At 38.2% G+C, this 27,654-nt stretch overlaps 1 protein-coding gene across 1 annotated transcript; it reads left to right on the top strand.

Annotated features, from left to right (window-relative positions):
- The first annotated feature begins 1,173 nt into the window (after window positions 1–1,173).
- On the top strand, window positions 1,174–26,653 carry LIX1 (limb and CNS expressed 1). The gene is given in 5 exon segments (XM_050912881.1): window positions 1,174–1,319; window positions 12,825–12,983; window positions 13,378–13,382; window positions 23,414–23,560; window positions 26,552–26,653. Coding segments are annotated over 5 exon segments (495 nt in total). The 5' UTR covers window positions 1,174–1,237.
- Window positions 26,654–27,654: the final 1,001 nt, after the last annotated feature.

A 27,654-nucleotide genomic window follows, 5' to 3' on the forward strand; every position in this document is an offset into this window, starting at 1 on the left:
GGAATGTGTGGGTTATAAAAAAATCGATTTAAAATGTGTTATTTTAATAAGCATACATAAAGTAGTGTTAGTTCATTAATTGGTAACCAAACAAATTGAAAATTAGTAGACAAACATTGTACTATGCCCACTCAATATGTGCAACAGTATGTGTTAAAACTTTTAAGTGATACAGGTGCAAGGTTGTGTGGCAGTTTTCCACTGCTGAATCCTAAAAAACTAATTTTTGTTTGGGAACATGGAAGAAAAGATTGTACGGTAACTAAAGAACACATCTTTACTTTTGGATTTTTTTCCAAGTCAGGAAGACTTTACTGGAACTGATATAAAAATATTCTGTACCAGTAAAGTAACTCTAGTTGATGTAGCTTATGGCTGCTACAAACAGCCCTCCTGTCTGAAGGAAAAAGCCTGTTACACCTGTATAACAGCAGTGTATTTGAATTTGTAGTTCAGGCTTTTGCCAGCACATCTATGTCTGTCTTTTGATTGGAGTGCCGCTTTAGCCCCCTGAACAACCCACAGGTCCTGTTCTCTTATAGGTAAATAGTTTAATTCACTGGCATTTTAGTACACTTACTGTACATGGAATTGGAAGCTACATTCCAGGAAAATAGATTCAAATTGGTTTAACCTAATGCATCACAAGTTTAATTTTGCTTTCTTTTTCATTTTCCACTTGCCATTAATAACAAGATTGTGTTCCTGTTAACGTAATTGAAAGAGAAAGAAAAGCATAATTTTTAGTTAATTCACTGTTTAAACAAGAGTCCACGTGCTGCTTTCATAGTAATGAGTTTGGAACAACTTTACATCTGTTTTCCTTATATTTTCACTCTCTCCCTTGAGAGTCTTGGGGAGAAAGGGAATCTCTTTGTTCATTTGACAGAAACCAGAACGGTCTTTGCTTCAGTACATCATCAATATCCTGATGAAACAACTCTTTCACTCTCTCTCACTAGCCTGTGGCTGGGTGTGTGTAACAGAAGAAAGCAATAGCAATGAAGCTGTCTGTCTGCTTTTACAGCTAATTAGCTCAACATACAGCAAAGATAAGCAGTCCAGGGAGGTGGAGCCTGTGAAGGATCTTGGAGTTGGAGGCAGTGTCTGATTGGCAGATGTGGGGAGAGTCTTTAGGAATCCAGTGCATCAATGAACTGCAAAAATTCAGTATGGGACTCAACTAATTCAGGTATGAGGACAGTTTGTGGATGCTTTCTGGAAAAGCAGACCTGAGATGGACAGAACCCTGGAGTCTTTGCAACTTGTAATTGCCCAAGTTCTTCCTCATAGAGACCCTGCCCTAGTATTTAAAGACTGTAAGAACCACAGATAACTATCTGACTTCCCTAACAATTCAATTGCTGTATTTAATTCAAATGTCTGCTACAGTCAAGATATTAAGACACAGAAGTAATTAACTGGCTTGTATTTGCAAGCATATCACAAATTATACTACTATTTTAACTCCATATCACCTATCTAAGGTAGTGTTGCTGGTTGTTTTTTAAGTTTGCATTTCAGAAGATTGATTCAGAACTTTTTCTTAGGATACTTAATTACAGTCTTAGTAACATTCATCTTGTAAAAACTTACTACTTAACAGCCTTGGAAAATTTTATGTCACTTCCCTTTCTTTTTCTTGTAGTTTGTCCTGTCCACTTTTTAAACAGTGTTTCTGTAAAACTCCAGAGTATCAAAATCTTAATGTTTATGTTTACACAAATGCAATGTAATATGCTGCTTCTTAAGGATAAGAAGTTTTCCTACAGGTAATGGAATGGGGGGTGGGGGGGTGGAGTGGGTTTTTTTCTTTTCTATCAGACTTGAGCATAAATGCACATTTTTTTTTAAAAGCATGCCAAACCTGTTCACTTAGTTATTCTATATATATAGTTTTCTCATCTTACAAGCTGTCTGTACCTGTCCCTTACAAAACATTAGTTCTGATGTGCTTTTCAGTAAATGCTGCATAATAAACTGGTCTGATGCATCCCTTGAAACAAAAGGAGTTGAATGTGACCCGTATATCATGGAAATACAAGTATTTAAATTTGACTTTATGATTTAAGTAGGGCTATACATGAAATGAAGTTGTATTTCATTAAGAAAGTTTTACAAAACTTAATCCCAGTTCCACAGATTTCACATGGTAGTGGCTAGAAAACAAAACCAAAAATTCTTTTCTATGAATTCAAGAAAAAAAATGTTTAATTCCTTTGTTTTTACAGTTTCCTCCAGATATGAATGGGATCTCTTAATTTTGTGCCCCCAAACTCAGTCCTACTTAAGCTGTTAAATTAGGAGTCTTCTGGCTGTCATTTCAATCTAAATCGCGCATTTGTGTAATGTGCAGACAATGCTGGGATAATGTTTGATTTTTCTTTTAAGGAGCTTTTTTCCCTTAACATTTAAATCTAATTGTAATCTGTTGTGGGACCTAAGGCACAGTGCAGAGGCATTTATTTAATCTCCGTTCATCAACAGCTATGTTAGAGTTAATAAAATCAGTCTCGTACAATCAACCGTTTCCTTATAGCTTGCTGTGGACGAAATAAAGTACATGGCTAGTAATGGACCTGGGGGGGGGAAGCCTGTGTACTTCTGCATCAAACATCTCTACTCACTAAATTCTCATACTGTTATTCACACTGAAAAGTGAGAGACTGCACAAGTAGTTCCCTGGGAATAAGTAGGAATATTTGTGTAGAAAGATGCTACTCTCATATGACTGTCATGTAAGGATCCATCCTGAAACCTATTAAGATTTTTGTTACTACTATCTGTGCTAAACCTGTGTATTTGAACTGATTATGTTCCGTACTGGAACTTCCAACAGGCACTATGTAAAAAAAAAAATTTTGTCTGAATTAACAGATTACGGATCTGTCTTTCTCTGAAAAAGCTGTAATCCATGATTTTTGACAAGGACTTGGTGTTTACCAGCAGAAGTGGCCTTCTGTATAAAGGATGCAAGTTCTGCAGTTAGCTAGAAAAACTTAGCCACACTTCTGGTTTTGGAAAACCTCAGTTTTCACATTCTCAATGGAGACAATCTATAGGTGTGAAATTTCTTTTCCCTAATAATTGTGTATGTGCTGAGAGGAACTGGGCCTTGAGTAGTATCTCTAGGCTGCTGTGAAGCGTGTCTGCAGTTGCAGGGGACCTCACATACTGGCATGGCCACACCTGCTGACCCAGGAACATGAAGGGCAAGACTGCGGTATTCATGACAGAGCACACAGGCCAGCTGTTAGTCTCAAGGAGGAGGCATGTCAGGCTGCCTACTAACTGGTGGGACAGAAAACATCAGACTGAGACAGCTAATCTGCAGAAAGGCTGTAGCAGGCAGCCCGAGGGAGAAAGGAATGGGCAAAGACCTGGAGGATGGAGGAGGGTGCTCAGGCTAGAACAAGGAGCCCAGCATTCAACTCTTGTAACTCCAAGAGTTATGTTTACTTTTTTGCAGTTCCTTGATTGGTGTTTATTATGTAGCTTCTGTCTCAGAATAATACAGAGGTCATAAAGATAATACCTTCTACCACACAGCCCCTATTTAACCCGAGAGCTAGTCTAACCTGTGCACTGCCAGAAAAAAAGTGTCCTGATAGCAGGGAAGGAATGAAAAGTACCAGTACGTATTCATTACTATATAATAAAATTGTCTTTCCTGTGCAAATTAAATTCATCCCCCTTCTCCATACATACTATGATGCACTGGTGTATTCTAACTTCAGTTCTTTTTTGTTTTTAATGTTCTTTGAGGAAAAATGTGGGTACCCCAGCAAGGAAGGAAGCTGAACTCATTAATTCTATAAGGAGTCCAATTAAAGGCTGAAGTACAAAGAGTTGTTTTTCTTTTCATATTTCTGTTAGATCTTAGAGAATGTAAGGCGTCACTTGACATGCTACCTTGTTTTTATCTCTCATAATATTGTCTGTTAACTGAAAAGTAGATTGCTGTTGCATTTCCCGCATGTAAATTATTTTTGTAGGTTGAAGAAATGGAAAAAAAGCCCTTTACCTAATGTGCAGTTGTCTGAGTACAGCCACTGTGGAATGTACTACAGAAAAGGTTTACAGTATTAAGACTGATCTGATGTGATATGCAAGCAGGTCTGTAGGACACCTGAATATATGTCAGAACCCAATTCTGTTAAACACTGTGCAATCAAAATAGATTCTCTGCCTGAAAACGGTTACAGTATAAGTAATGTACTAAGCTATCCTTACCCCAATTCTCTGAAATGTATTAGAAAGTGTAAAAAAAGTAATTCCAGATCCAATAGTAGATGATGTACTGTGCAGAAAGATTTTTTTTTTCTTCAAATACATGCTAATTTTACTGGTTATCTCTTCTCTTAGTTATTTCTGGTTCTTAAGCCAAAGATGAGGTAGTGATAAAAAAAAAATACACGAATTAAATAGCATCCCATTTTATATGTTGGAGAGGCAGAAAAAATAACCAGGTGTGTTCCTAATCCAACAACACAGAAGCCAGTGGAGAGATTATTAACCCAAAGATTTTGAATCAGGCACTTCATGATCTTAGGAAATAGTAACAAAACTGCCAAGGTTTCTTTTAGGGTTTATTGTTATTTCTGTCGGTTTTGTTTGGGTTTTTTTGCTGCTAGTGGGTTTTTTGTATGCTTGTTTTTAAGAAATGGCCTGCTTGAAGGTGCTAGAAGATATGAAAGTCTTAGGAAGAACATACTCACCATGAACGGAGAGGAGTTAGTCCTCATTTTGCTACTCAGCAATACCACATGTAGAAGGCAAGAGGGAGTGAGACTCAGGATGCAAAGTAGAGAATTACATGGTGTGGTGAGTTGACCTTGGCCGGCTGCCAGGTGACCACCAAGCTGCTCTCTCACTCCCCCTCCTCAACAGGACAGTGGGAGAAAATATGATGAAAAGCTTGTGAGGGGTTGAGATAAGGACAGAGAGATCACTCACCAGTTACCATAATGGGCAAAACAGACTCAACTTGGGGAAATCAATATCATTTATTGCTGATTAATAACACAGTAGGCTAGTGAGAAATAAAAACAAAACTAAAACCACCCTTCTTCTTCCCAGGCTCATCTTCACTCCTGACACTATTATCTCGTCCTCTCCAAGCAGCACAGGGGGATGGGGAATGGAGGTTGTGGTCAGTCCATAATGCTCTGTCTCTGCTGCTCCTTCCTCCTCACACTCTTCTCTTGCTCCAGCATTGGGGTCCCATGCTCTTCTCCACAGGCTGCAGGGGATTCTCTGCTCCAGCACCTGAACCATCTCTTCCCCTCCTTTTTCACTGGCCTTGAGGTTTGCAGAGCTGTTTCTCTCACATTTTCTTGCTCCTCTCTCACAGCTGCTGCACAGGGTTTTTTACCCTTTCTTAAATATGTTATCGTGGAGGCACCACCAGCATTGCTGATGGGCTCACCTTTGGTCAGCAGCAGGTCCATGTTGGAGCTGACTGGAACTAGCTCTGTCCAACATGGGGGCAGCTTCTGATGCCTTCTCACAGAAGCCCCCCCTGTAGCCCCCCTGTCCGCTACTAAAACCTCACCACGTAAACCCAATACACATGGAAAGTGTCTTGATGGTTCTATATAGAAAATATCCTGCTGAGGAGCTCAGCTTCCCTGCTGGCTGGAGGCTATCAAGGGGGGTCAGGCGTCAACCCCAAAGTGACTCTAAGCAGGTTACATCCATGTAAATCATGGAATCATTTAGGGTGGAAAAGACCCTTAAGATCATCAAGTCCGACTGTAAACCTAACACTACCAAGTCCACCACTAAATCATGTCCCTAAGTGCCACATCTACACGTCTTTTAAATACCTCCAGGGATGGTGACTCAACCATTTCCCTGGGCAGCCTGTTCCAATGCTTAACAACTCTTTCGGTGAAGAATTTTTTCCAATCTAAACCGCCCCTGGCACAACTTGAGGCCATTTCATCTCTTTCCTATCACTTGTTACTTGGGAAAAGAGAATGACACCCACCTCCCTACAACCTCCTTTCAAGTAGTTGTAGAGAGCGATAAGGTCTCCCCTCAGCCTCCTTTTCTCCAGGCTAAATAACCCCAGTTCCCTCAGCCCCTCCTCATAAGACTGGTTCTCTAGACCGTTCACCGCCTTCATTGCTCTTCTTTGGATGCACTCCAGCACTTCAATATCTTTCTTGTAGTGAGGGGCGCAAAACTGAACACAGTATTTGAGATGCGGTCTCACCAGTGCCGAGTACAAAGGGACAATCAGTTCTCTCACTTCTCTAGTCCTGCTGGCCACACTATTTCTGAGAGAAGCTAGGATGCTATTGGCCTTCTTGGCCACCTGGCCACACTGCTGGCTCATATTCAGGTGGCTGTTGACCAACACCCCCAGGTCCTTTTCTGCCGGGCATCTTTTCAGCCACTCTTCCCCAAGCCTGTAGTGTTGCATGGGATTGTTATGACCCAAGTACAGGACCTGACACTCAGCCTTGTTAAACCTCATACAATTGGCCTCGGCCCATTGATCCAACGTGTCCAGATCCCTCTGTAAAGCCTTTCTACCCTCAAGCAGATCAACACTCCTGCTCATCTTAGTGTCATCTGCAAACTGACTGAGGGTGCACTTGATCTCCTCATCCAGATCACTGATAAAGATATTAAACAGAACTGACCCCAGTACTGAGCCCTGGGGAACACCACTTGTGACCAGCTGCCAACTGAATTTAACTCCACTCACCACAACTCTTTGGGCCTGGCAATCCAGCCAGTTTTTTTACCCAGCAAACAGTACACTCATCCAAGCCATGAGCAGCCAGTTTCTCCAGGAGAATGCTGTGGGAAACGGTGTCAAAGGCTTTACTAAAGTCCAGGTAAATAACATCCGCAGCCTTTCCTTCATCCACTAAGTGGGTCACTTTGTCATAGAAGGAGATCAGGTTAGTCAGGCAGGACCTGCTGTTCATAAACCCATGCTGACTGGGCTTGATCACCTGGTTGTCCTGTACCTGCCATGTGATGGCACTCAAGATGATCTACTCCATAACCTTCCCCAGCACTGAGGTCAGACTGACAGGCCTGTAGTTCCCCAGATCCTTCTTCCGGCCCTTCTTGTACATGTTGTGCCATAACTGACCACTGGTCCCCTCTTTCTCCTGTCCTGTTTTCAGCTAGTCTCAGTAGTCTTATACACTTTTGAGACTGATGCAGGCCAGTGAAAGATGCAAGCAGAAGAATCAGAAAGAGCAACTCCTTTTACCTTTCCCTACATAGCCTAAAGAATTCATCAGAAAACTAAGTCTCAAATGTAAGGTAACATCATTGTACAACTTGAAGCAACCATGAATCAATTCCTACATTTGGTAAACTGTTCCCAAGTTTAGTTACCTCAGTTGGATTATATCACCTTATTTCACTCCTGAATTTATTGAACAACAGTTTTTAACCACTGTATCTTATTATGCCCTTGCTTCAACATTAAAAAATGCTCTGGTATCCACTAGAAGTTATTATATAGCTTGGAAGAAGCTAAATACTTCCACAAAGGTTTTTTGTCCCCTAACTTGAATTCATAGTTCCTAGCTGAATTGCACTGTAATTAGTTGGTTTGTGAGCATTTTGCCAAGTGATTTCAGTCCATTGTGGAGAAGGAAGTAAGCCCCTGAAGGCCCCTCAGCATATTGTTTATGCCCTAGTACTTGCTATATGATAATATTTTCTTAATGATTTGTTTCATTCTGTTTTAGTGGAGGTTTGGGCCTTATTCTTATTTCTACTACATCAAATAGTATTATATATAATAGTATAGTATATAAGTATATAGTATTATATATATAAGTATATAGTATTATATATAATAGTATTCTATAAAATAATAGTATATATATTTTTATACATGGAGAATAGAAATTATAGCATGGGGACCAGTATATCCTAATGAAATCATTCCTAACATGCTAATATATAACAGCTTATAAACACGTAAGAAGATCATGGAAAAATTATTTGATATTGCCTACTCACATTTGCAAAATTTTTTTTTCCTAAAGCTATCCAGTTGTTAATTTTAAAGTAGGCAAAATTAATTGAAAGACAAGATATGAAACCTTCCATTAAAAAGCTGCTGGTTCCTACCTCAGTTGCTGGCCTTTTTTCTACAGATTTAAATAATATCTGCTTGTTAGTCTGAAACCAATTTAACAGCTTCCCTAAAATGCATGCATTAAGTTACAAGCTATAATAGGCTACAGCTGCAGAAGGGTGAACTTGGAACTTATGAACTTTGTTTGAACATTATAGTTTTACTGATTATGTGCCACAGATTGATTTAAGATATGTAAGACAACTTCACTAACCACTCACTAAAGAATCATCTTTAATCAATTTCATATTAGGTATTTCTTTCATTCAAAAAGCTTTTTTTTCCCTCTGCATTCAGGTATTAAATTAAATCTACAAAGGCAGTTAAAAGGGTTTTTAGAAAGAACTGGTTTAAGTTTTAAAATTATGAAGTAGGTGGTTATCTTGTGCGTGTTCTTTATATTCCGCTCTCTCGGCAGCAAAATGTTGTCAAGTATATGACTCCATTCTACTTCACTGCATAGCCCTTCTACTCTTAGCCAAAACACTTCCCTTTTAGTTGGACATTCTCCTGTTCATGGTTTTGTTTGTTTGCCTTGGTTGAGGTGAGTACCTAGCCAGAATTCATAGAAGTTTGTAATCAATTTTTTCTTTTTTTTTCTAGCATAAAAGTGATACAAACTTACTGATGTAATTCAAATCAGAGAGTTCTGTTTCCCACTCAGAATGATACTTAATTTGACCCACAGACTTCCATGAGCGGAGGCAAGGCATTTCCTACTCAAAGGCGGGAAATCAAATGGAAAATAATGCCATGATATGTTTCATCGTTTAATCCTCTTCCAAATCTGGTTCACATAAAACAGTATTTATGAATACTGAAGAGAGCTCAGGGCTCGTTTAGGGTAAATGCAATAGAACAACCCATGTTTTTCTGCTCTGCAGAACTCTGATCTTCCAAGCAGCCTGCTCCAGGAAAAAAACCAACAATCCTTGCAGACTAGGAGAACTTCAAACAGAATACCCTAGTACAGCTTCACCAGGTACAACACTTAACTCTTGGACAAGGTGATTTCTCAGCTGATTAAAAAGCATGGTAGAGAAATGCACAGAAAAAGATAATCTCACCTCATAACTAGACATTACAGTCAAAATCAAATAGACTATTGTGAAACCCTTAATATTGACAGATGGGAGAGAACTAAAGAAGAAGGATATATGAAATTCTTGCCTTTGAACTCAGTAATACTTCTACTTCTATAAACCTCCAATGGAGGAATATCTGGGTACGTAGGGAGGGAGCACACATAGATTTATGGATAAAATATTGCCTGTTTGTGCAGGAGATTTGGCATTGGCTTCAACAAAATCAATACAGTTAACCAATTCAGTGATCCACAGCATACAAAGTAAGAATTTATAAAGCACAGATAATTTAATCCTGAAAAAAGTGGTTCTCAATGCATATGAATAGTATAATCATTATTTTAAAAACTCAGCCATTTCATAGGCATAATTCAAAATACAAAAAACAATTACAAGAATGAGAATGGCCTTTCAAAATGATATATAAATTGCAGTGTTCTGTTTCACTAAACTTCTCAAGTAAAAGCAAATCTTGCTGTTTCATCTATGTACTGCTACTATTTCTGAAAGTCCTCATGGTTAATACATCGCATTGTTAGACCAGTTGGATACAAAATACTGAAACATGGCATATGATCAAACAACATTCTGCCTGAAGTGTTTAAAAATAGAACCAAAGAATGCATGTTCTTACAGGAGAAACAAATATTGGGAGATCTTAATAAAACATTAGTAATCATGGTACCGTTTCAGAACAGTACCATAGCACAATTTATTGTACACCTGAACACATATATACATTTTTCATGTCTTCTTAAATTATTACAAATCTACATGATGTATAATGAAAATATACAAATTAATGGTTATCAGGAATACAGTGTTACAAAATTAAAAAGATTTTTAGTAGACCGCTTTTAGAAACTCATAACATGTTTAACGTATGAATAGTTTAGGATGAAGCATTTAGGCATATATATACACAGAATTTCTGCTAGTTTCACTGAAATTGGTTTAGTTACCTATTTGAAATTGCTATGATGTTTTAACCTTGTGACAATAAACTTAGTAGTTCAAATCATAAAGCAGTCTCACAAAAAATTGTTTGACGTAACTAAAAATGATATTGTGGCCATGTCCTACAGTTGACCTGATACAACTTTGGGTACATCAGTGTTTTGATGTGCTAACTTTGGCTGGGGTTGAAAAATCACAGCAAAAACTGCAGTGGTAATTTGAAATGTTACCACCACATACACATCACCAAGTATTTCCCAAGATACTGCCATCCCCACAGCTGAAAGTTTTATGGCTGCTCCTTATCCAGTTCTGTACAAAATCAGGCGCTTAATTGCAGAGATATCCAACTGCAGTTTTGGATTGCTGCATAGCTTGCTATGTATATGAACTTCATTTGACAGACAACAATTCCAATCAGAACAGAAGTATTGCTGCTCAGCTACTGTTTAAGTGTTAGTCATATTAGTTTAACCGGTAATAGCTACTCACTGCTTATTAGTCTCCTGGTGTCCTGGTTTCAGCTGGGATAGAGTTAATTTTCTTCTTAGTAGCTGGTACAGTGCTGTGTTTTGGATTTAATGTGAGAATAATGTTGATAACACACTGATGTTTTAGTTGTTGCTAAGTAGCGCTTATCTTAAGGATTTTTCAGTTTCCCATGCTCTGCCCACAAGCAGGTGTGCAAGAAGCTGGGAGGGAGCACAGCCAGGACAGCTGACCTGAACTAGCCAAACGGATATTCCATACCATAGAACGTCATGCTTAGTATGTAAACGGGGGAGTTGGCCAGGAGGGGCGGATCGCTGCTTGGGCATCAGTCAGCAGCTGGTGAGCAATTGCATTGTGCATCACTTGTCTTTTCTTGGGTTTTATTTCTCTCTTTTTTTGTTATATTCCTTTTCATTACTTTATTATTATTATTATTATTATTATTATATTATTATTAGTTAGTAGTGTATTTTATTTTACTTTAGTTATTAAACTGTTCTTATCTCAACCCACGAGTTTTACTTTTGTCCCCGATCCTCCTCCCCATCCCATCTAAAGAGATCTTATTGTCAAGAGAGGATTAATTTAGAAAAGCAGAAGACAGTTTCTTTGGTTTCTCTGTATTTCAGTTTTTTGTAAAGTTGAGCTGCACCATGACAGACGTTTATCCCAAGGTGTTTCTTGTTACAAATACTTTTATTCAGATAACTGTCTTCTTTACGGTGAAACAATATTCAGATGCCATGACAGTTCTGCAGCTTTAAACACTCAAAATGCCAGAATTAGTAGGCACCAACACTACTGCTGCATCTGTGATTACCATTCCAGTGATACAGAGCAGTGTAATCCAACCGCTCTCCTTCAATTCCCAAGAGCTCACACAGTGCTGCTTGCATGTTCTCATGGTTTGAGCACACAAAGAAGGAGGCTGGTGATGTCACACTCTGCCCCTGCCCTCATCCTGACTGCATGCCCAAGAAAAGCAGTTGTGCATGAGACTAGTGGAGTAAAGAATCAGGAAAAGACACTATTGGAGATCACATGGCTCACATTGCAGGGAATAGAGTAATGCCCCATCCGTAGATTGCATGTGAGCTGTTTCAAAATAGATCCATTGTCCTTTCTTTCACCACTAACAAGATCAGACTGAACGAAGAAAGGGAAAAGCTAAGGAGAGAAGTTATCTCTGCCCTCACTTATCCTCTGAATCCCACTGATTCTTATACAAACAGTTAACGGCTTATAGCATTACTGGTACCAGTACTCAGAAAGGTTCATGCTATTGACTAGGACTAATCCATACACCACTGGAAGGTCCAGAGTAAGAACTTTAGTTCTTACCTTCTAATTTAAGCTTTTAATTTTTAAGTGAGGAATTACTACCGACAGCAGCATGTATTTTTATGGCAAACATCCTACATGGCTGTTCTTTTGGGTAGACTGGCTTTTTTGGCAAGGTCTAAAGCAAACACTGGCAGGAGCTGCAACAAAGCTAAAAAGAACATCTATATGGTGCTTTTCCTTGTGTAGTCATCTCCTAGAAAAGGAACTTATCTCTGAGCTACAACACAGCTGGCTTTGTAAAAGGTGTCTAGATAAACTAGGCACAAAATCCCTTTTGAGTCCAAAGCAAAAACCTGTGAAAAAAGTCCACCACAGAATGTAAAACTTTGGAGCACCACATCAATAGTCATGCTGTCAGCTGAATTTCTGATTTTCATATTTCCATTTTCACATTAGCCTGTAAGTATTACCATGATAACATACAACATCTTTAGCATAGCCATTTTATAAAGTTTTGCATTAAAAGCTGCTTTCTCTGAGTAACCATGATTTTTTCGAGAATAGCTAAAGAGAAATTAGAATATAACATTTTCTCTTGTTTGAAAGTGAGTTGCTCCATTCCTGCTGTTCCAACTTAGAAGAACAACACTGCTGACCCAGAATGAATGTTCAACAGCCATCTGTAATCCCTGAAATTCTTCAGCCTATGTGTCTGCAATGTGATAACATTTTCACACCAGGGACAATCATAGAATTTTTAATACTAGTGAAGATATATAAAGTATCAAGCTTATATGTCTGCATTTCTTGTTTAACACAGAAAATACCAAGTCAAGATCAAGGACTTACACGGTATCCTACATTCAGCATTTTTATGTCTTTGACAGTGAATGTCGTAGCAATATTGCAGGAGTTCAGGGAAAGCAAACAGAAGCAGAAAGCTGTACTTCCAAGCGAAGGCATCGTTGTATATGAGTCACTGAGCAACTTGGGCCCACCATAAGTGAGTTACATTACCTTGCCAGGTGGAAGTTGCTTTGGTAACTGTCGTGGTTTAACCCCAGTCAGAAGCCAAGCACCACACAGCCACTCCCTTGCTCCCCATCCCGCTCCCCCTGCTCCTGGTGGGATGGGGAGGAGAATCGGAAAAGAAGGCAGAACTCGTGGGTTGAGATAAGAACAGTTTAATAACTAAAGTAAAATATAGAATTAACAATAATAATAATGAAATGTAATAATAATACTAATAATAATAGTAATGAAAAGGAATATAACAAAAAAAAAAGGGGGGAAAGGGGAAAAAAACCCCAGTGATGCACAATGCAATTGCTCACCACCCACTGACCGATGCCAGGGCCGCGATCTGCCCCTCCCGGCCAACTCCCCCCTGCTTATATACTGGGCATGACGTTCCATGGTATGGAACACCCCTTTGGCTAGTTCAGGTCAGCTGCCGCAGCTATGCTCCCTCCCAGCTTCTTGCACACCTGCTTGCTGGCAGAGCATGGGAAACTGAAAAGTCCTTGGCTTAAGATAAGCACTACTTAGCAACAACTAAAAGATCAGAGTGTTATCAACATCATTCTCACACTAAATCCAAAACACAGCACTGTACCAGCTACTAAGAAGAGAGTTAACTCTGTCCCAGCCGAAACTAGGACAGTAACTTTGAAGTAAGTGGCATCTTCCAATCTTTGCAAGGGGAAATTTTCTTCTGAAGAGGATTTTGTCATAAAAGATACATGGCCATGTCTATTTTCTGTAACAACGCAGTTTCACACTTGACTTCTTTAGCCTCATACTCTGTCTTCAACCCCCATCAATTTGATAGAGGCAAACTACTTGAAGGAAAATAACAGCCAGTTCCAGGAATTAATTGACCACAGAATGATTTTACCAGTCTAGTCTCTGGCTTCCAGTGGTATCATCTATAACAAAAGAGATTATGATTAACTCAAGCACTTCTGTCAGTTGAATCTAAGACAAAAGTGTGTGTGGTTTCTTTCCTTCAGAAAATAAGAAAACCTGTTCTGAAGGAGAAATTGATTTGTTTTTTTTTTCAATGTGAAGATACTTCTCATCATAACAGTATGCCCTATAATAGGTACCACCAATCCCATGCTAATGCTGTGCTGACATATAAAGAACAGCGAACAAAACAAACCGCAGTCAGTTCAGATTTCACTTTCAGTGAAACAAAACACTGAAACTAAATTTGGTGCCTCCAGTCTCCAAGAGGAGAAAAATTGCCTAGTTAAGCACTCTACCTTCATTTAAAGGAAGGTAGTTCAAGCTTGAACTTCATAGGCATTGACACTGTGAAACAGACGAACATTTGAAGAATGAGCTTGAGGTCCTCAACAAGCAAATTTTTGAGCCAGAATCAGAATTATTTCCACAACATCAGTGGCAATTTTAGTAGTCTCCTTCGTAACTTCCTTTTTACACTAGCTGCTGACTGCATAGCCTTTTGTGAAATAACTGTTGACTTCAGTACCATTACAGAGAGAAAAGAATACAAACACAATATTTAATAAAACCATATGCCAGCTAGCAATTTCATTTAAAGGTTCATTTGCATTCATCTATAAACCAGCAAATCCAGTTGCTGAACTACTTGCTTTTTTGGTCAAGAGGTAGTTTTTTCCATGTGAAAACACAGCAAGATATAGTTGTCATTCTGTCAAAAATACAGACCACAAGCAAATGAATAAAAGAAACAGCAATTCTGAGGAACATAGTTACTTCTGTGTTTGTATTACTTTTGGGGGTAGAAAGTTATGGCAGACCCATAAATTGTGTTAGAAAGTGGTGAAGACTTTGATGGGAAAAGTAGTCTACACTCCTGTTCCACATGCAGTGTAACTTACTATAATTTTTTACATTCTCCTTAGAATTTCCAGTATTTTATTATTCACCAATAAATAGTAAAAAATTAAATATAAAATCGTGGTGTTTATATTTTTTTCTACTCCATCTTTCATTTCAGCTGCTTAGAGTTATTCACACTATACAGTACCTTATGGCACCTGGGGCCAGGTGACGAGGTATGAATTCATTTGTTACAGGTTATGTTTGAAATTTAGGGCTAGTCTTCAATTAAAGCTCTTCTTTGACTCAGTGGTAAGTTAGCTGGAATAAGGCATTTTTGTCATCTTCCAGGCTTGTCATAGCCAAGATATTACAGGAGTATATGTACATCTGTATTATATGCATTTTCTTTTTTATTTATCTCTTTGTTTGATGCAGAGTGGCATTAGTTCAGTATTTCAGCAATTAAGCAGGATAATACTGTTATATAGTCATTTTCTATCCAACTCTAACAAGTGCTTGCGCATGATTTACACTGCTGGAACATGTCTATCCCATTGCAATAGTAGGAGGAAAAGGCAAATGGTAAGTCTAATTGACTTCTAGTGGTTTGCATGGCGAAGAAGTAGAAAGTGTTGCAAAGAACCAGAAAATTCAGAGTGTACATAGCAGATATTAAATAATATAATAAAGCTCATTACTTGCCTTTGGTTTTTGACAAAGAGGGGAGTTTGCAGGTGAACTCATCAGGAATATACTTCTAAATCTAGCCATCTTACTTCCTTTTGAAAAAAAAGGCAGGGAGGAGGTCAGTAAAAACTAATTGTTTAATCTACAAAGACAATGCTATTACTCTATGACCGACCTGTCCACAGATGCGTAACCTTCAGCTGAAGACCAGCATCAATCCATCTCCACAAGGGGCAATGCAACAGTATTCTTCTCATACATGCACCTAAGGTTCAACAACCACTCATTCATTGTAATCTAATGTGTATATGTAATCCATTAAGATCTAGAACCTGAGGCAATTGCTGTTATTCCAAGTATTTTAACCAATTTGGTAAGCATCCATGGGTCTTTCCAATTACTATAGTTTAGCCCTTCTGTTAAACAGACCCAAGTAACAGTTTGGAGACTGTGAATTTTGCATTATGTGCTTTCTGGAATGTTTTCTCAGAGCATAAAGGAAATAAGCCATGTGCCATGGGCTCTTTCAGTTCACAGTAGGAGAGTTAGAACCTCAACTAGGATAGGGCGTGAGCAAGTCATAATGGTTTACAATGGCTTTGACTGGAGCTGTGAAATTGTACTCAACTTTAGCTGCACAGGGTAGCAAAAGTGTTCTACTGTACAGGCTCTTTCTTTTCTTAGCTTTAAATTTTCAAGGCAAGATGCTAGCTTTGTATAAATCAGCAAAACTCCCACACCCCAAGAAAACAAAACCCTAAAAATTACCTTGAATTCTCTGGATTTGCAGTGTGTTCAGATTAGGCTTCTTTATCTCACGACAGAAGACAGACATTCAGATTTTTCATTTTCCTGTATTTCTGCAGGAGTTTTTGCCTCATCAGGAGTTTGGGAGAGTTATCCAGCAGCAGTGTGTCTGGGTAGCTTTCTAAAGCTTCTAAAAGGTTACTGAAATGGAATAAAGTTGTTTAAGAAAGCATGTTGCTTCCAAGTGACTTCACTGCTTCATATTTCTCATGCTGTGCAGCTCAGGATCAAAAATAACTTTTCAGCAACACCTATAGAACCTAATTTCAAACTAAAATGGCAGTAAACTAATTTGGAAGAAGTTAAACTAATAGTGCTTGTTAGCTTCAAAATTGTAAAGAATAAGATTATTTTTCAGAGCTTTGGGGGGGGCTCTTCACAAAGTCTTCTGAACATTCTGGACCTACTTTTCCTAATGTGTCAGTCCTCATTATGAAACTGTTGGGAATACTGTTTACAGAGTTGCTTAAAACATCCTAGAGTTTCCTGGATCCGAAATGTTTCAGAAACTTGTGATGATGCCAAAGCAAGACAGTTTTGACATTGTGGTCTTTGAAGATGCAAGAAAGAAAAACAGCAAATTTTTAAAACCTTTTTTTTTGCTAAATTCTTATGCTGCCTTGCATGCTATCAGTTTTACATGACATTTCGTATTTTGCCAACATTTTACCCACCCATGATGTCTCTTTTTTTCATTTTTTTGAACAATGCTTTTCAAATAATTGAACATCTTCCCTGTGCATTATAAAGTGCTGCATTGTATATTTCTCTTATATAACTACATTACTGCAGTCAGTCAGGAATGTAATTCAGGATCACCTCACTGATGCAGAAGCAGAAGAAAGTCACCTTGGCAGCCTGCTGCCCATGCCAAGCTGCTGCAGATGAACATTAACATGTCTTACAGGTTTGAATAATTTGGTAGATGTTTCCAGATTTTATCATGTGTGTGTATAAGACTGCAAATACAGGGCGTGGGGGAAAGAGATGGATGGTATAAATAATACAGTTTGTTATCAGTATTGCCTTCAGGTAAAAGGGACCAATGAAGCTCCTCTGAAAATCTTGTAAATCAAATAAATATTGTCCATGGTATTTAGAGGCCCGAGTGCTTCAGAGTTACAACTTAATTGATGGACTTCTCTCCATTTAAGTTTTCTCTTGTTCTGCCTACAATGGATTATCTACCTCATCACATATATATGGGGTGCTGAAATGATGCATTTGGTGCTGTGCCTTCTTCAGCATTCTAGATTTGAATATGAGATAGCTGCCAAAAACACTGAGAGAGAAATGTGAAGGAACAAATACCAGAATTACTTATTTTACTTCACTATTTAGATTTGTACATAAAGAGAAATTCTGTAGCTTCAAAATATGCACATAGCAGAACCAGAGACACTTTCTTCTGTTTAATTTATGATTTCTGCAAAATGCACTGTGCTAAGCTTGCCTTTGCATTACCCCAAGTAAATATAATTGTATTCCATTCTACTTGTTAACACTGGAAAAAACTCTCAAAAATGTAACAGAAGGCAACTGATTGCTTAGTCAGCAATACATCGTTGCAGCGAACTTTCTATTTGCATTAGGCAAGGAATGTGCTTCGTTAAACGTTCACACCAGTGGTGATGAAAAGTGCTGATTTCTTTTATTTACTTCTGTCCCTAAGCCTTAGTTCTCTTAGTCTTACAGACTTTCTTTTTTATGTTTTAACCCAGCACTTGAAGTCAACTAAGGCTGTCCCTGTTTTCTGTCAGGGATCCAGCAACACCTGAATTCACTGGCTTTGTAGGTCACGTTGCAAATTTTGTCTCTCTTCTTACAAGTTTCTTCACAATGCCATAGAGAGCATAGACTTGAAATGGTTGTTGCCAAGTTGGGATGGGAAAGGTATTTAGTGTGTCATGAAGGTCACCTGAAGTATCTTTTTAAAAGCACGAAAAAGAAATTTTTTAACTGCAGCACCAAGTTTGATCAGAATGATCAAATTCACAAATATGTGAAGAATGGAAATACATTCATGAAATGCTAACTTCTGGCTCTGAAAACTCATTTCACTTCTCACCCCAATATCCAGAAACTACTTATTAAACTTATGAACTTTACTATCCAGAGAAAGCCTTCTTTTCCCTTGAGCCTCCTGGTGTTCATAAAAATATTCAGTATGCTCCCTGTGCAGCAATATACGCTTCATGTTTGTTATGACTTGTTGTCCAAAAGAATTACCCAAAGCACAAATCAAGGCAAGGCTGGAATCTAAACTCTAAAACCCCAGCGCAGCGAACGGGCAAGGAAAACACCAGTTTTCTTAAAGTGACTGACTCATATTCTTGGTTAGGCAAAGAGGACTCTGAAACCTTCCCTCACTGCTGCTATAAACAGTGCCAGGAAATACCAGCGTGGTCACTCAGCTGCCTCAACTAGTGGCCATTGAGCACTAAAGTAAAATTGGGGAGCTGCAGCAATTACTGTCCTGCATGTCAGACTTAGGTAAGCGAGAAGCAGGAGCAGTAGAGCCTTCCATCATGCCACTGCCACTGCCACTGCGTTTAGGACAAGGGGTGTCCTTTTGCTGGTTTCTCATCCAAGGGGACATAGTTGGCCAGCCATCCTCTAGAAACTTAGGGATTCACCAGAAAGACCCTTAAAGCAGAGGTAGAAAACTTTATTGAGAGCAGTGGAAATCTTCTGGGGTGTTATGCAATGTTTTGGTCTAAGTTCTCTGTTCTACACACTTTAGTTTACAATGCCAGCCTTAGAATAAATGGAACTGACTTTTAAACTCACTTAACAAGCCTCTTCCCCTTTTCACCAGTTACAGGAGTGATGCTTTGGTTTTGATCTCCTTGCAGGTACCAAACAGAAGAGGAGGAGACAACTAGAAGGACCTCACTTTAAATTTGATCCTTCTGAGTGATTTCAGGTCTTGCTGTGACTTAAAGGAACAGGCTGGTTTTTATCACATTGCTGCAGTAACACAGCAGCAGCCAGTCGTCTTGGAGCTGCCACAGGATCAGACAAAGCCAGAATTGACATGTACGCCACCTGCTTACATTACACAAATAAGTTGCTCAGCACAAGTGCATTTTACTGCACTGAGGGTCTGGCCCATAGCATTAATGTTTACAACACCAGTGAGTATGGCAAGTAAATTTGCTGTTTCAGATAAATAGCAATTATCTAAGTAGAAACGGGTTATAATGAAACACTGTGGGTTTTGGATACTTTCATCTACTGAGGACAAAGAAAAATATCTTTAAGCTAGGGCCTACTTTCCCTGTTTTCTATATGTCTGAAAGACTGGGACAAACCTGGTTCTCTGAGTCTTGCTCACTACCAGAGCCTGGCCTATTGGCCTGGTCAACACCACCTCTTCCTTGTGGAGAAGGAGGTTAAGGTTGCCATCTCCCTTTTCAGCTAGAAAAAATGAAATTTCTAAACACCTGCATGTTAAGAGTGGAGATGGCTACTGGTGTTTCAATACGTGTTACAGCACAACAGAGCAGAACCCCCCCGCAACTCTTTTTGGAGGCTGTCAGCCCACCTGAAAGCTTAGACCATTGCTATGACTGGCTATTATGACACTTACTCTGCAGTTTTCACCATAGCTTCAGCTTTGAATAATTCAAGACTTCTTTGTAAACCTGAGCCCAACAGCCTATGCTAAAACCTTTAGCCTCTGAAAAACTACATTAAAATTTTACACTTTTATTCTCCAGCTCAAATGAGCTTTAATCAGTTTCATCCTTTCAGGACTGAGAAAAAAATTAAATTAAAGGAAAAAAAAATCACAGAGGAAAGTCATATGTCACCATTTCAAATTATAATCTCCAGTTCCATTTAATTTTTTGTATCTCCTGTTACATTTAGTAAATGTTAAGGATTTTTCACTTCTTCCAGATTTGTAAATCCCTTAATCTCTCAAGAGTTACCATTTGCTCATAAATCTCTTTGATCCACTGCTTTGCTTGTAGTAAAAATGAATAGTTTTCTTTTAGCTGTCATTTTTTACCAGACTTCGTCTTCACAAAGACAGTTTAAAGGCATATTATTTGGATTGGTTTATATTATAACATTTATTATTGAAAGCACGTAAGTCTGAGTTTTGTTCTCAGAATCTAAGAAAACATAATCACATACAACTTGCAAGAGAATGTTTAAACACAAAATAAAATACACAGTGACAAAACATTTGAACTGAGCAGCTTGAAATGGATATAAAATGGTTAGCTATTTTACATATTCAGGGAGATGCCAGCTTCTGAGAGAGCATTATAAGAAAAACTGAAATAAAAGAAAGAGATATAAATTCACTTTCCTTTTAGAAATCACTTTTTTTTGTGAGCAAACTTGTTAAAAATGGTATTTAAAAGGAAGGGTAAAGTGGTCCTCTTTTAAATGAAAAAAAAATATTCTACTCCACAAAAAGATAAGCGTTTAAAACATTACTGTTACTTGTTTCAGAGAACTATGCATCCATTTTCATTGAATTTAAAACAATCAATGGTTTGCTTGATGGAAACCAGTTATTACATCATAATTAGAAGTCTCCCAGTAGTAACACAATGCAGTGTACTCACACTTCTTATTGAAGTGAATAGAAACGGTCCAGTAGAATTAAAGTAATTGTGTCAGATACTGAATTCCTTAAGGAGTGGAGGAAGAAAAAAAGACAAAAAAAGAATTTATGGATGCTGCTGTAATTGAACACAAAAGAGTGCGCAATGTATCATATCAAACATTACAAATTACAAAACTCATCTATCAGTTGAGGTAAGATTGAAGTAAGTTGAAACCTCAAGTATGGCAAAACTTCCTGGTCATGAAGAAAATTAAACACTGGAATTGTAGCAGTGTTAACTACTGTTTCTTGGCATCTAAAACATATTCAGACATTTTTAAAAGACTGCTTTCCTCCAAATCTAGTGAGAATTTATTCACCATGACTCTGCAAAGATAGCTTTGGTGTTGAAAACCATGGAAAGTTCTGAGTGCCCCCGTTCTTTCACTCTCTTCATAACGTATGAAAATAATACAATGATGCATTGACTTAATATATTCATACTGCTTCATCTGTGTGTTAAGACAACTGAAAACAAATGTCAATTGGTTGCTTACAAAGACTAGGAATTTATTGTTATTATTGTTATTACTGTAAAATATAATATTTTTCTCACCCCATTCCCAATGAATTACTGTCCATACATGCATTTGGTGGAGTGGGGAGACAGCAGCTGGAAGAATGAGCAAAGCAGAGTTTAAGAGTGACTGCTCTTCATTGTATCATAAGAGAATGGCCGTTGCTGGGACTGATTTGCCCTCTAGGATAGAGCTAAAGTAGAATCTGCACTCTGCTGTTTCTCCTGAGTGTCTTACTTGTTTGTTCAAGCCCAGACTGTCAGATTTGAGATTTTTAGAAGTTTCACCTTTTGGTCAGCATAAATATTTTAAGGTATTTTTAAGCCTACCAAAATCCTGGGGTGTCCTTCATCTGCTAGGTTCATATAGATTTAATTCACATAATCTGTTCTTTGTAGTTGCAATTCAGGTATTGCTAGTGCCTTGGGCTCTACTTTTCACTGTCTGTGGCACACGATTTCAGTCTTGTAAAAGCTTTGATACAATTAAAATCCTTGGGCTTCATGTGGGGTATATGAGTGTGTCCTGACTACATATGTAATGCAGGATGTTGGGCAAGATGAGCTGGGGACATTTTCTGGCCTTAGACTCCATAAAATTAGCAGCATGGCATTTTGTTCAGGTCACCCCACAGAGCCCAGGTGGTGCGTGAGTGCATTGTTTGCTTGTTGAAAGAGCTAAGAAATTTTCATGCCCTATTACAAAAGCAAGGAAAACTAACATGAACTGCAATTTTTAAAAATTTGACTAAACTAGCAAGTAGCCCCCTGTAAACTGTGCAAGGAAAGCAGCTAGCTGGTGGCAGCTCAACCAGCTATACAGCAAAGGCAGGGTGACCAATAGTAGGTGACAATTCTGTTTCAAGCTGTCCATTTAGATTGATCAGAGCCTCCTCAAAATCCCTTACATAGTGATACTTGTAAATGTAAAATTTTCCACTTACTAGAATTGTTGTAACTAAACCAAATTGGATTTTTACTGTTTTGGGGAAGTCAGGAAGGCTCTAAGATAAGAGGCTCCTAAATAATGTCACTAGGACAGTTCGACCTTAGAGAAAACAGTTGCGCGAAACCATAAAGATAAAGAAATTTCAAAACAAGCGCCTCAATCAAAACAGACCACCCTTGAAGGACATGATATACATGATCTCAGAACTGACTATGCGCAAAAGCAGAGGTCAGCCAGCAGACACAGTGAGGAAGAGTATATCCTTCATCCACAGAGACCCCTGACGACCACCCGGAGACATAAACAGACATGCGCAAGAGACATTTGCATATGATAATGAGTTCCCGGAAATCTGGTGAATATGTATAATGAGTTCCCGGAAATCTGATGAATATGTATGTAGAGCTTGTATATAAGCTATGCAATTGACCTGACCGCACACACACAATAGGAGGAGACACCCCCTGTGTGTCCAGCGCTGCAATAAAGAATACCTACTTAATAGTCCCTAGACTATTGAGTCTTTGATTTCAGCCTTTCACAGCAACAATAGTATAGGTGGTTTAAAAGAAACAAAGGACAGAAACACCAAGAAATTCAGAGATGTCATTCTGCTTTGCAGATGTCAAATTAGACCTGTTTTCTGAAGAAAAAAAGAAAAAAAAACCCAAATATTTAAGATGCATTTTCACTGGAACATTTTTTGGAAACTTAATTCACTCCAAACTTGGCTGTTGCTAGAAAGTGTGCTAAGCTGCAAATTAATACTTGCAGGGACTATTTAAAAATTCAATTAAAAAGCTCACCAAAATTACAGATTTTTTATAAAATAGATTAATCTTTAATGAAACCAATATTTTTTGTGAAAAAAAGTGGTAAAGCTATTTCTCACTTAAAGTGTTGGCTCTCAGAAGTCAAATTTTATGAGAAAAGCAGTTAATAAATAATGTAAGTAATACCTTTTTTTTAATTGTGTTTTACCTTTCTTGTATTGTGAGGCAAAAAATACACTTAAGAAATGCAATGGGAAATACAGACTTCACCTGAGACTTGTAAAATTCATTGTGTGCTTTTTCAGAGCTGCTTAAGCACAGCAGAGGCAAGGCGAGATGCTGCAAAAGTGGCTCTGGTCAACTCGCTCTTCAATGAATTGCCTTGTTGGAGGATCACAAAGGAATTCATCATGGAAAGTGTTCAGGAGGCTGTTTCCTCAACCAGCATAAGTGCAAAATGACACTTAAGGAATTTTAGTATCAGTACTGATGCGTGACTGTGGTTTATTGATAAACTTCTCCAATAGGATTATTAGAACCTCTGCAAATATATCTTCAGTGTTAATCCAGGTAACTCAGAGTTTGTGTGCTTCTCTGCTATGTAGGGTGATATCAGTGTAGAAGATTGTCAGGGGGAAAAATATCTTATGAAGATTTTGTAGGCAAAGTAAACAAAACCTTGTCGGCAAAATCAAATGTCCACATAGCCTACTATCTCTTCTCTAGCAGTGACCAATAGATAGTACATGTGAAAGGTATTGTGAAGGAAATCTACATGATTATTTTCCTTCAAACCTGGTAAATTTTCATCCAGCTGACAAAATTCAAAGTTTTAGTGTTTTTTCACCATTGTTCTAATAAAGATTGCCCAAGCTGAGTTTATGCTTAATACTGTGGTAGTAAAACATCAGTTTTGCAAGCCTGTGTTAACCCTTAAAAGTTGCTTAGATTTGTTTTCTCTGGAGTTTATACCTAGATAAAATATTTATAGCTCAGAACAATACTATGTAACAAATATCATCTTAGGGTGTTAGAAATCCTTAAAAATTAAAGTGGTAATTTGCTCAAAGACATATCTAATGGATTCAGAAACGCTTAACTGAATTCCACTTATGTCTGCATTTCTGATAAGTGTGAAAGAGATTTTGAAAAGTTTAGAAACATTACTATTTCCTTGTATTTTGTGAGATGATCTGTAGTGTTCACCTTCTGAGTAAAAAGCCTTGTACTCATAAGATGTATTTGGGGAAAGACATAGAAACAGATGAGTGTAAGGCAGCCTGGTCTGTATCTGTTTCACAGATGAAAGGGTGGTTTCTTCTCCAGCACTGCAAATTTTATACATTTTGAAGGGACAAAAATTCATGATCTATTTTTGTGTGAAATTTAAAGGGAGTTTTGATTCAAGTAATTTATCATTTCTTATGGAAATTTTTGAGGTAAAAGATTGTGTACTTTGCAGAGTTCTGCTTGGATTTCCTCAGGGATATTTAAAGCCAGCATAAATATTTCAGCAGCAATGTGTTAACCCTACAACATTCTAAAGCCATAAATTTACTGGTAGTTCAGTGGAATCATACTGAGTAGAAATCTGTTTAACTTTGTCATTGAACACCTGGGGTTATCCAAAAGAATCTGTCCCAAATTATCTCATGTTACTTTTCTAGTTTTCCCCTAAAAAGGAGAAGGAACGAACTTAAGTGAAACTCTGCCCCTTGCTATACCTGGCTAATTCATGCAGCTATTGGATTCTACTGAAAATGCAAATGTAACATTATGTACCATTTCATCATACTTCATCAATATGGCCATAGAAGCACTTTATTAAATGCCTTCATTACTATAGGTGGACTTTATGAGATGCAAAACCTGCACAGTCGGAATTATCAGTGTGGTGATAAGTATTGCTGCAAACTAGACAGAAACAAGTAAACTGAAGGGGCATGTTGTTGATTCATTGCAAATAATTATGTTTAAGACTTTAGAGCAACAGTGTCACAGAGATTGGTAAATCCTGGAGCCAGGAGATAGACTCTCCTATCCATAGAATATCAGGACAGGTAAGATCAGCTGAAGGCCCACAGGGCATTAACATAAAAACACATACTGCTGAGCCACCAGTCACTCCCAGTTTATTTCAGAAGTGCTCTGGAGGGATGCTGCTCTGGTTTGCAACAAAAACGAAGAACAGCTTCAAAATTTAGTCAGTCGTTTTAGTCCCATTACAGCCAATTTATGGTAGTGCTGTAAAAACAAGAGGAATATTTTACCTTTTTGACTGAGGAGGGATAAACAGGTCTGGACAGAATAAAGCAGATTGTTTCCCCTTCTTTTCTGCTTCTCCTCCTCCCCAGTTTCATATTTTCTTCCTGTCTTTACACTTGGCAGAAACTTTTGTTAGAGCTCCAGAACCAGACACCTCTTCTACATAATTTTCCTTTCTGGAAAGAAATTGAAAATTCCAAATTGCCTTTTTTCTCCCAGAAGTGTATGCCTTCTTTACAATAATGGCATTCTTTTCTGAGTGGAAAATACTTTAAAGCATTTTACAAGCTCTGTGTCATCATTTTCCTGGGGCGTCCTCCTTCTCTGTTATCTTTCATTATCCATCCCATTATCCATTGCTGGCATAACACTTTCCTTCTTTTTCTCCTCCTTTGTTGGTACAGGTGAGGGTCTTATTTCCACTGCATGCCAGTGCTGAGATATTTCAGAGCATGTTTGAGCCACAGCAAACACCATGTTAGAAAAGTCTCGCACAATTCACTGACTCTTCTAGCGAAATTGAATAAATCAGGCTAGAAACAGCCTGGCTAGATAGAAAAGAAGGAACTCTGAGCAGGTAGTGGGAAGATTACAGGCAAGAGGAAAAGCATATCAGATAAACCAGCTCAACTATATCAGGAGAAGAATGATTTAAGAAGGACCAGTAGGAGCTGGGGGGGGGGGGGGGGGGAGGGGCAGGGCTAGCTGAGCAAGCCTCTAGACTGCTGAATGCTTACTGAAAAGCAAACATTAAAGCATTTCTGGTTAATCCCACAACTCCTTTCCTCCTTCCCAGTAATCAACAGCTCACTAAGAAGTGATTTAGCATTCTTATTTGCTATCACTGTAGGAAGACTGGCAAGCATCCAAAGGCATCAACAACCCTAATGTTCAATGGATCAATGTTTAAGGAGAAAGAAACCAGAGTTTATGAATTGTCGGAGTCCTTTCAGCGTAATCACATGGTATATAAAATGTTGGTAAAATGAATAACTGCCACAGTAACTGTGATTGGCAAAAAAAGACACCCAAACTGTTTGCTGTGGAAAGAAACAGAGGGAGGGGCATTAAAAATGACTCAGGTTTGCAGTACTAAACATGTTCGTAACTATAAAATATACAGACATCATAAATCAACCACTTCCATTCTAGTTGCATTCTCTTATTTCTTCACTAAGGGTAACTTAAAGGATGCTGATGACCCAAGCACTAGTATTGGAGCCTATTATTACATGCTAGAATCGAACATTGGAAAGACAATGCTGGAATTTCAGGTATAAGGATGACAGTGCAGCTTCTGCTTCATTCAAATTTGAATGAAACAACTTAATTTCATGACTAATATCTAACAGAATTCATGGCATTTGAGGCATAGTGAAGATGTTGTGATGATAAAGAATGAGAGAAAACTGGATTAAGATCAAATTTGAATGATTAAAGGCTCACTTCAAAATTCCACTACAATAAGTAAAATGGCAACATCATGCGACTGCTATGTTAGAAAACAGCAAGGTTCCCTCCTGACTCATTATATGTACTCAAATATCATCTACATATTGCTGTACGTAAAATGAATATTTGATAAAATGGCTTGTTTGATTCCAGTTCCTAATGAAAATTATCAAGCTAAATCTACATTATTGGAGAAAATGCTGTGGACACTAACCTTACGACAGGTACATCCTAGAGAGAGAGCGTGCCTGACTTCCTGCTCTGTTGTTCCAAAGAAAAATGTAAAAAAACTGTCCTGAACATGAGTGAATGAATTGCCATGCAGTGTCTAATGTAATACGTTTAAAGGCAAATATTCTTGTAACGCTGGTCATCTCAGAAGGATGGTAACCACCTCTAGCCCCCTGTCAGAGCCAGCCTTTTCAAAGTTTTACTCTGATTGAAAGAAGTTTGATACAACCCTTCAGGTAATTGATATTCATGATACCGAGGCACTAATGAAATCTCCAGGTAGCTGTTTGTTTACAACATTCTAAATAACAAAGTCACATTTAAAACCTTCACCCACAGTGTTTTCATATTGGTACCAAAGTAGATCCACATATTTCTGAGTCAGTTTGCTCTTCTTCCATTTGATGAAGTGCAATTGGGCTGATGTCAAACTCAAAATCTCAAATTGCCTGCAGTATAGTGTAGGGTTTTGCTTTTTGTTAATGAACACAAGTTAACTGGAAGTAGGTGCTACGTTATGGGGACCATTCTACTTCACCTTACTGGAAGCAAGACGTGGCCACACATAAATATCAAATGATTGCAAAGGGGATCAAAA

Source organism: Gymnogyps californianus, chromosome Z (genome assembly GCF_018139145.2).
Source record: "Gymnogyps californianus isolate 813 chromosome Z, ASM1813914v2, whole genome shotgun sequence".
Lineage (NCBI taxonomy): Eukaryota > Metazoa > Chordata > Aves > Accipitriformes > Cathartidae > Gymnogyps > Gymnogyps californianus.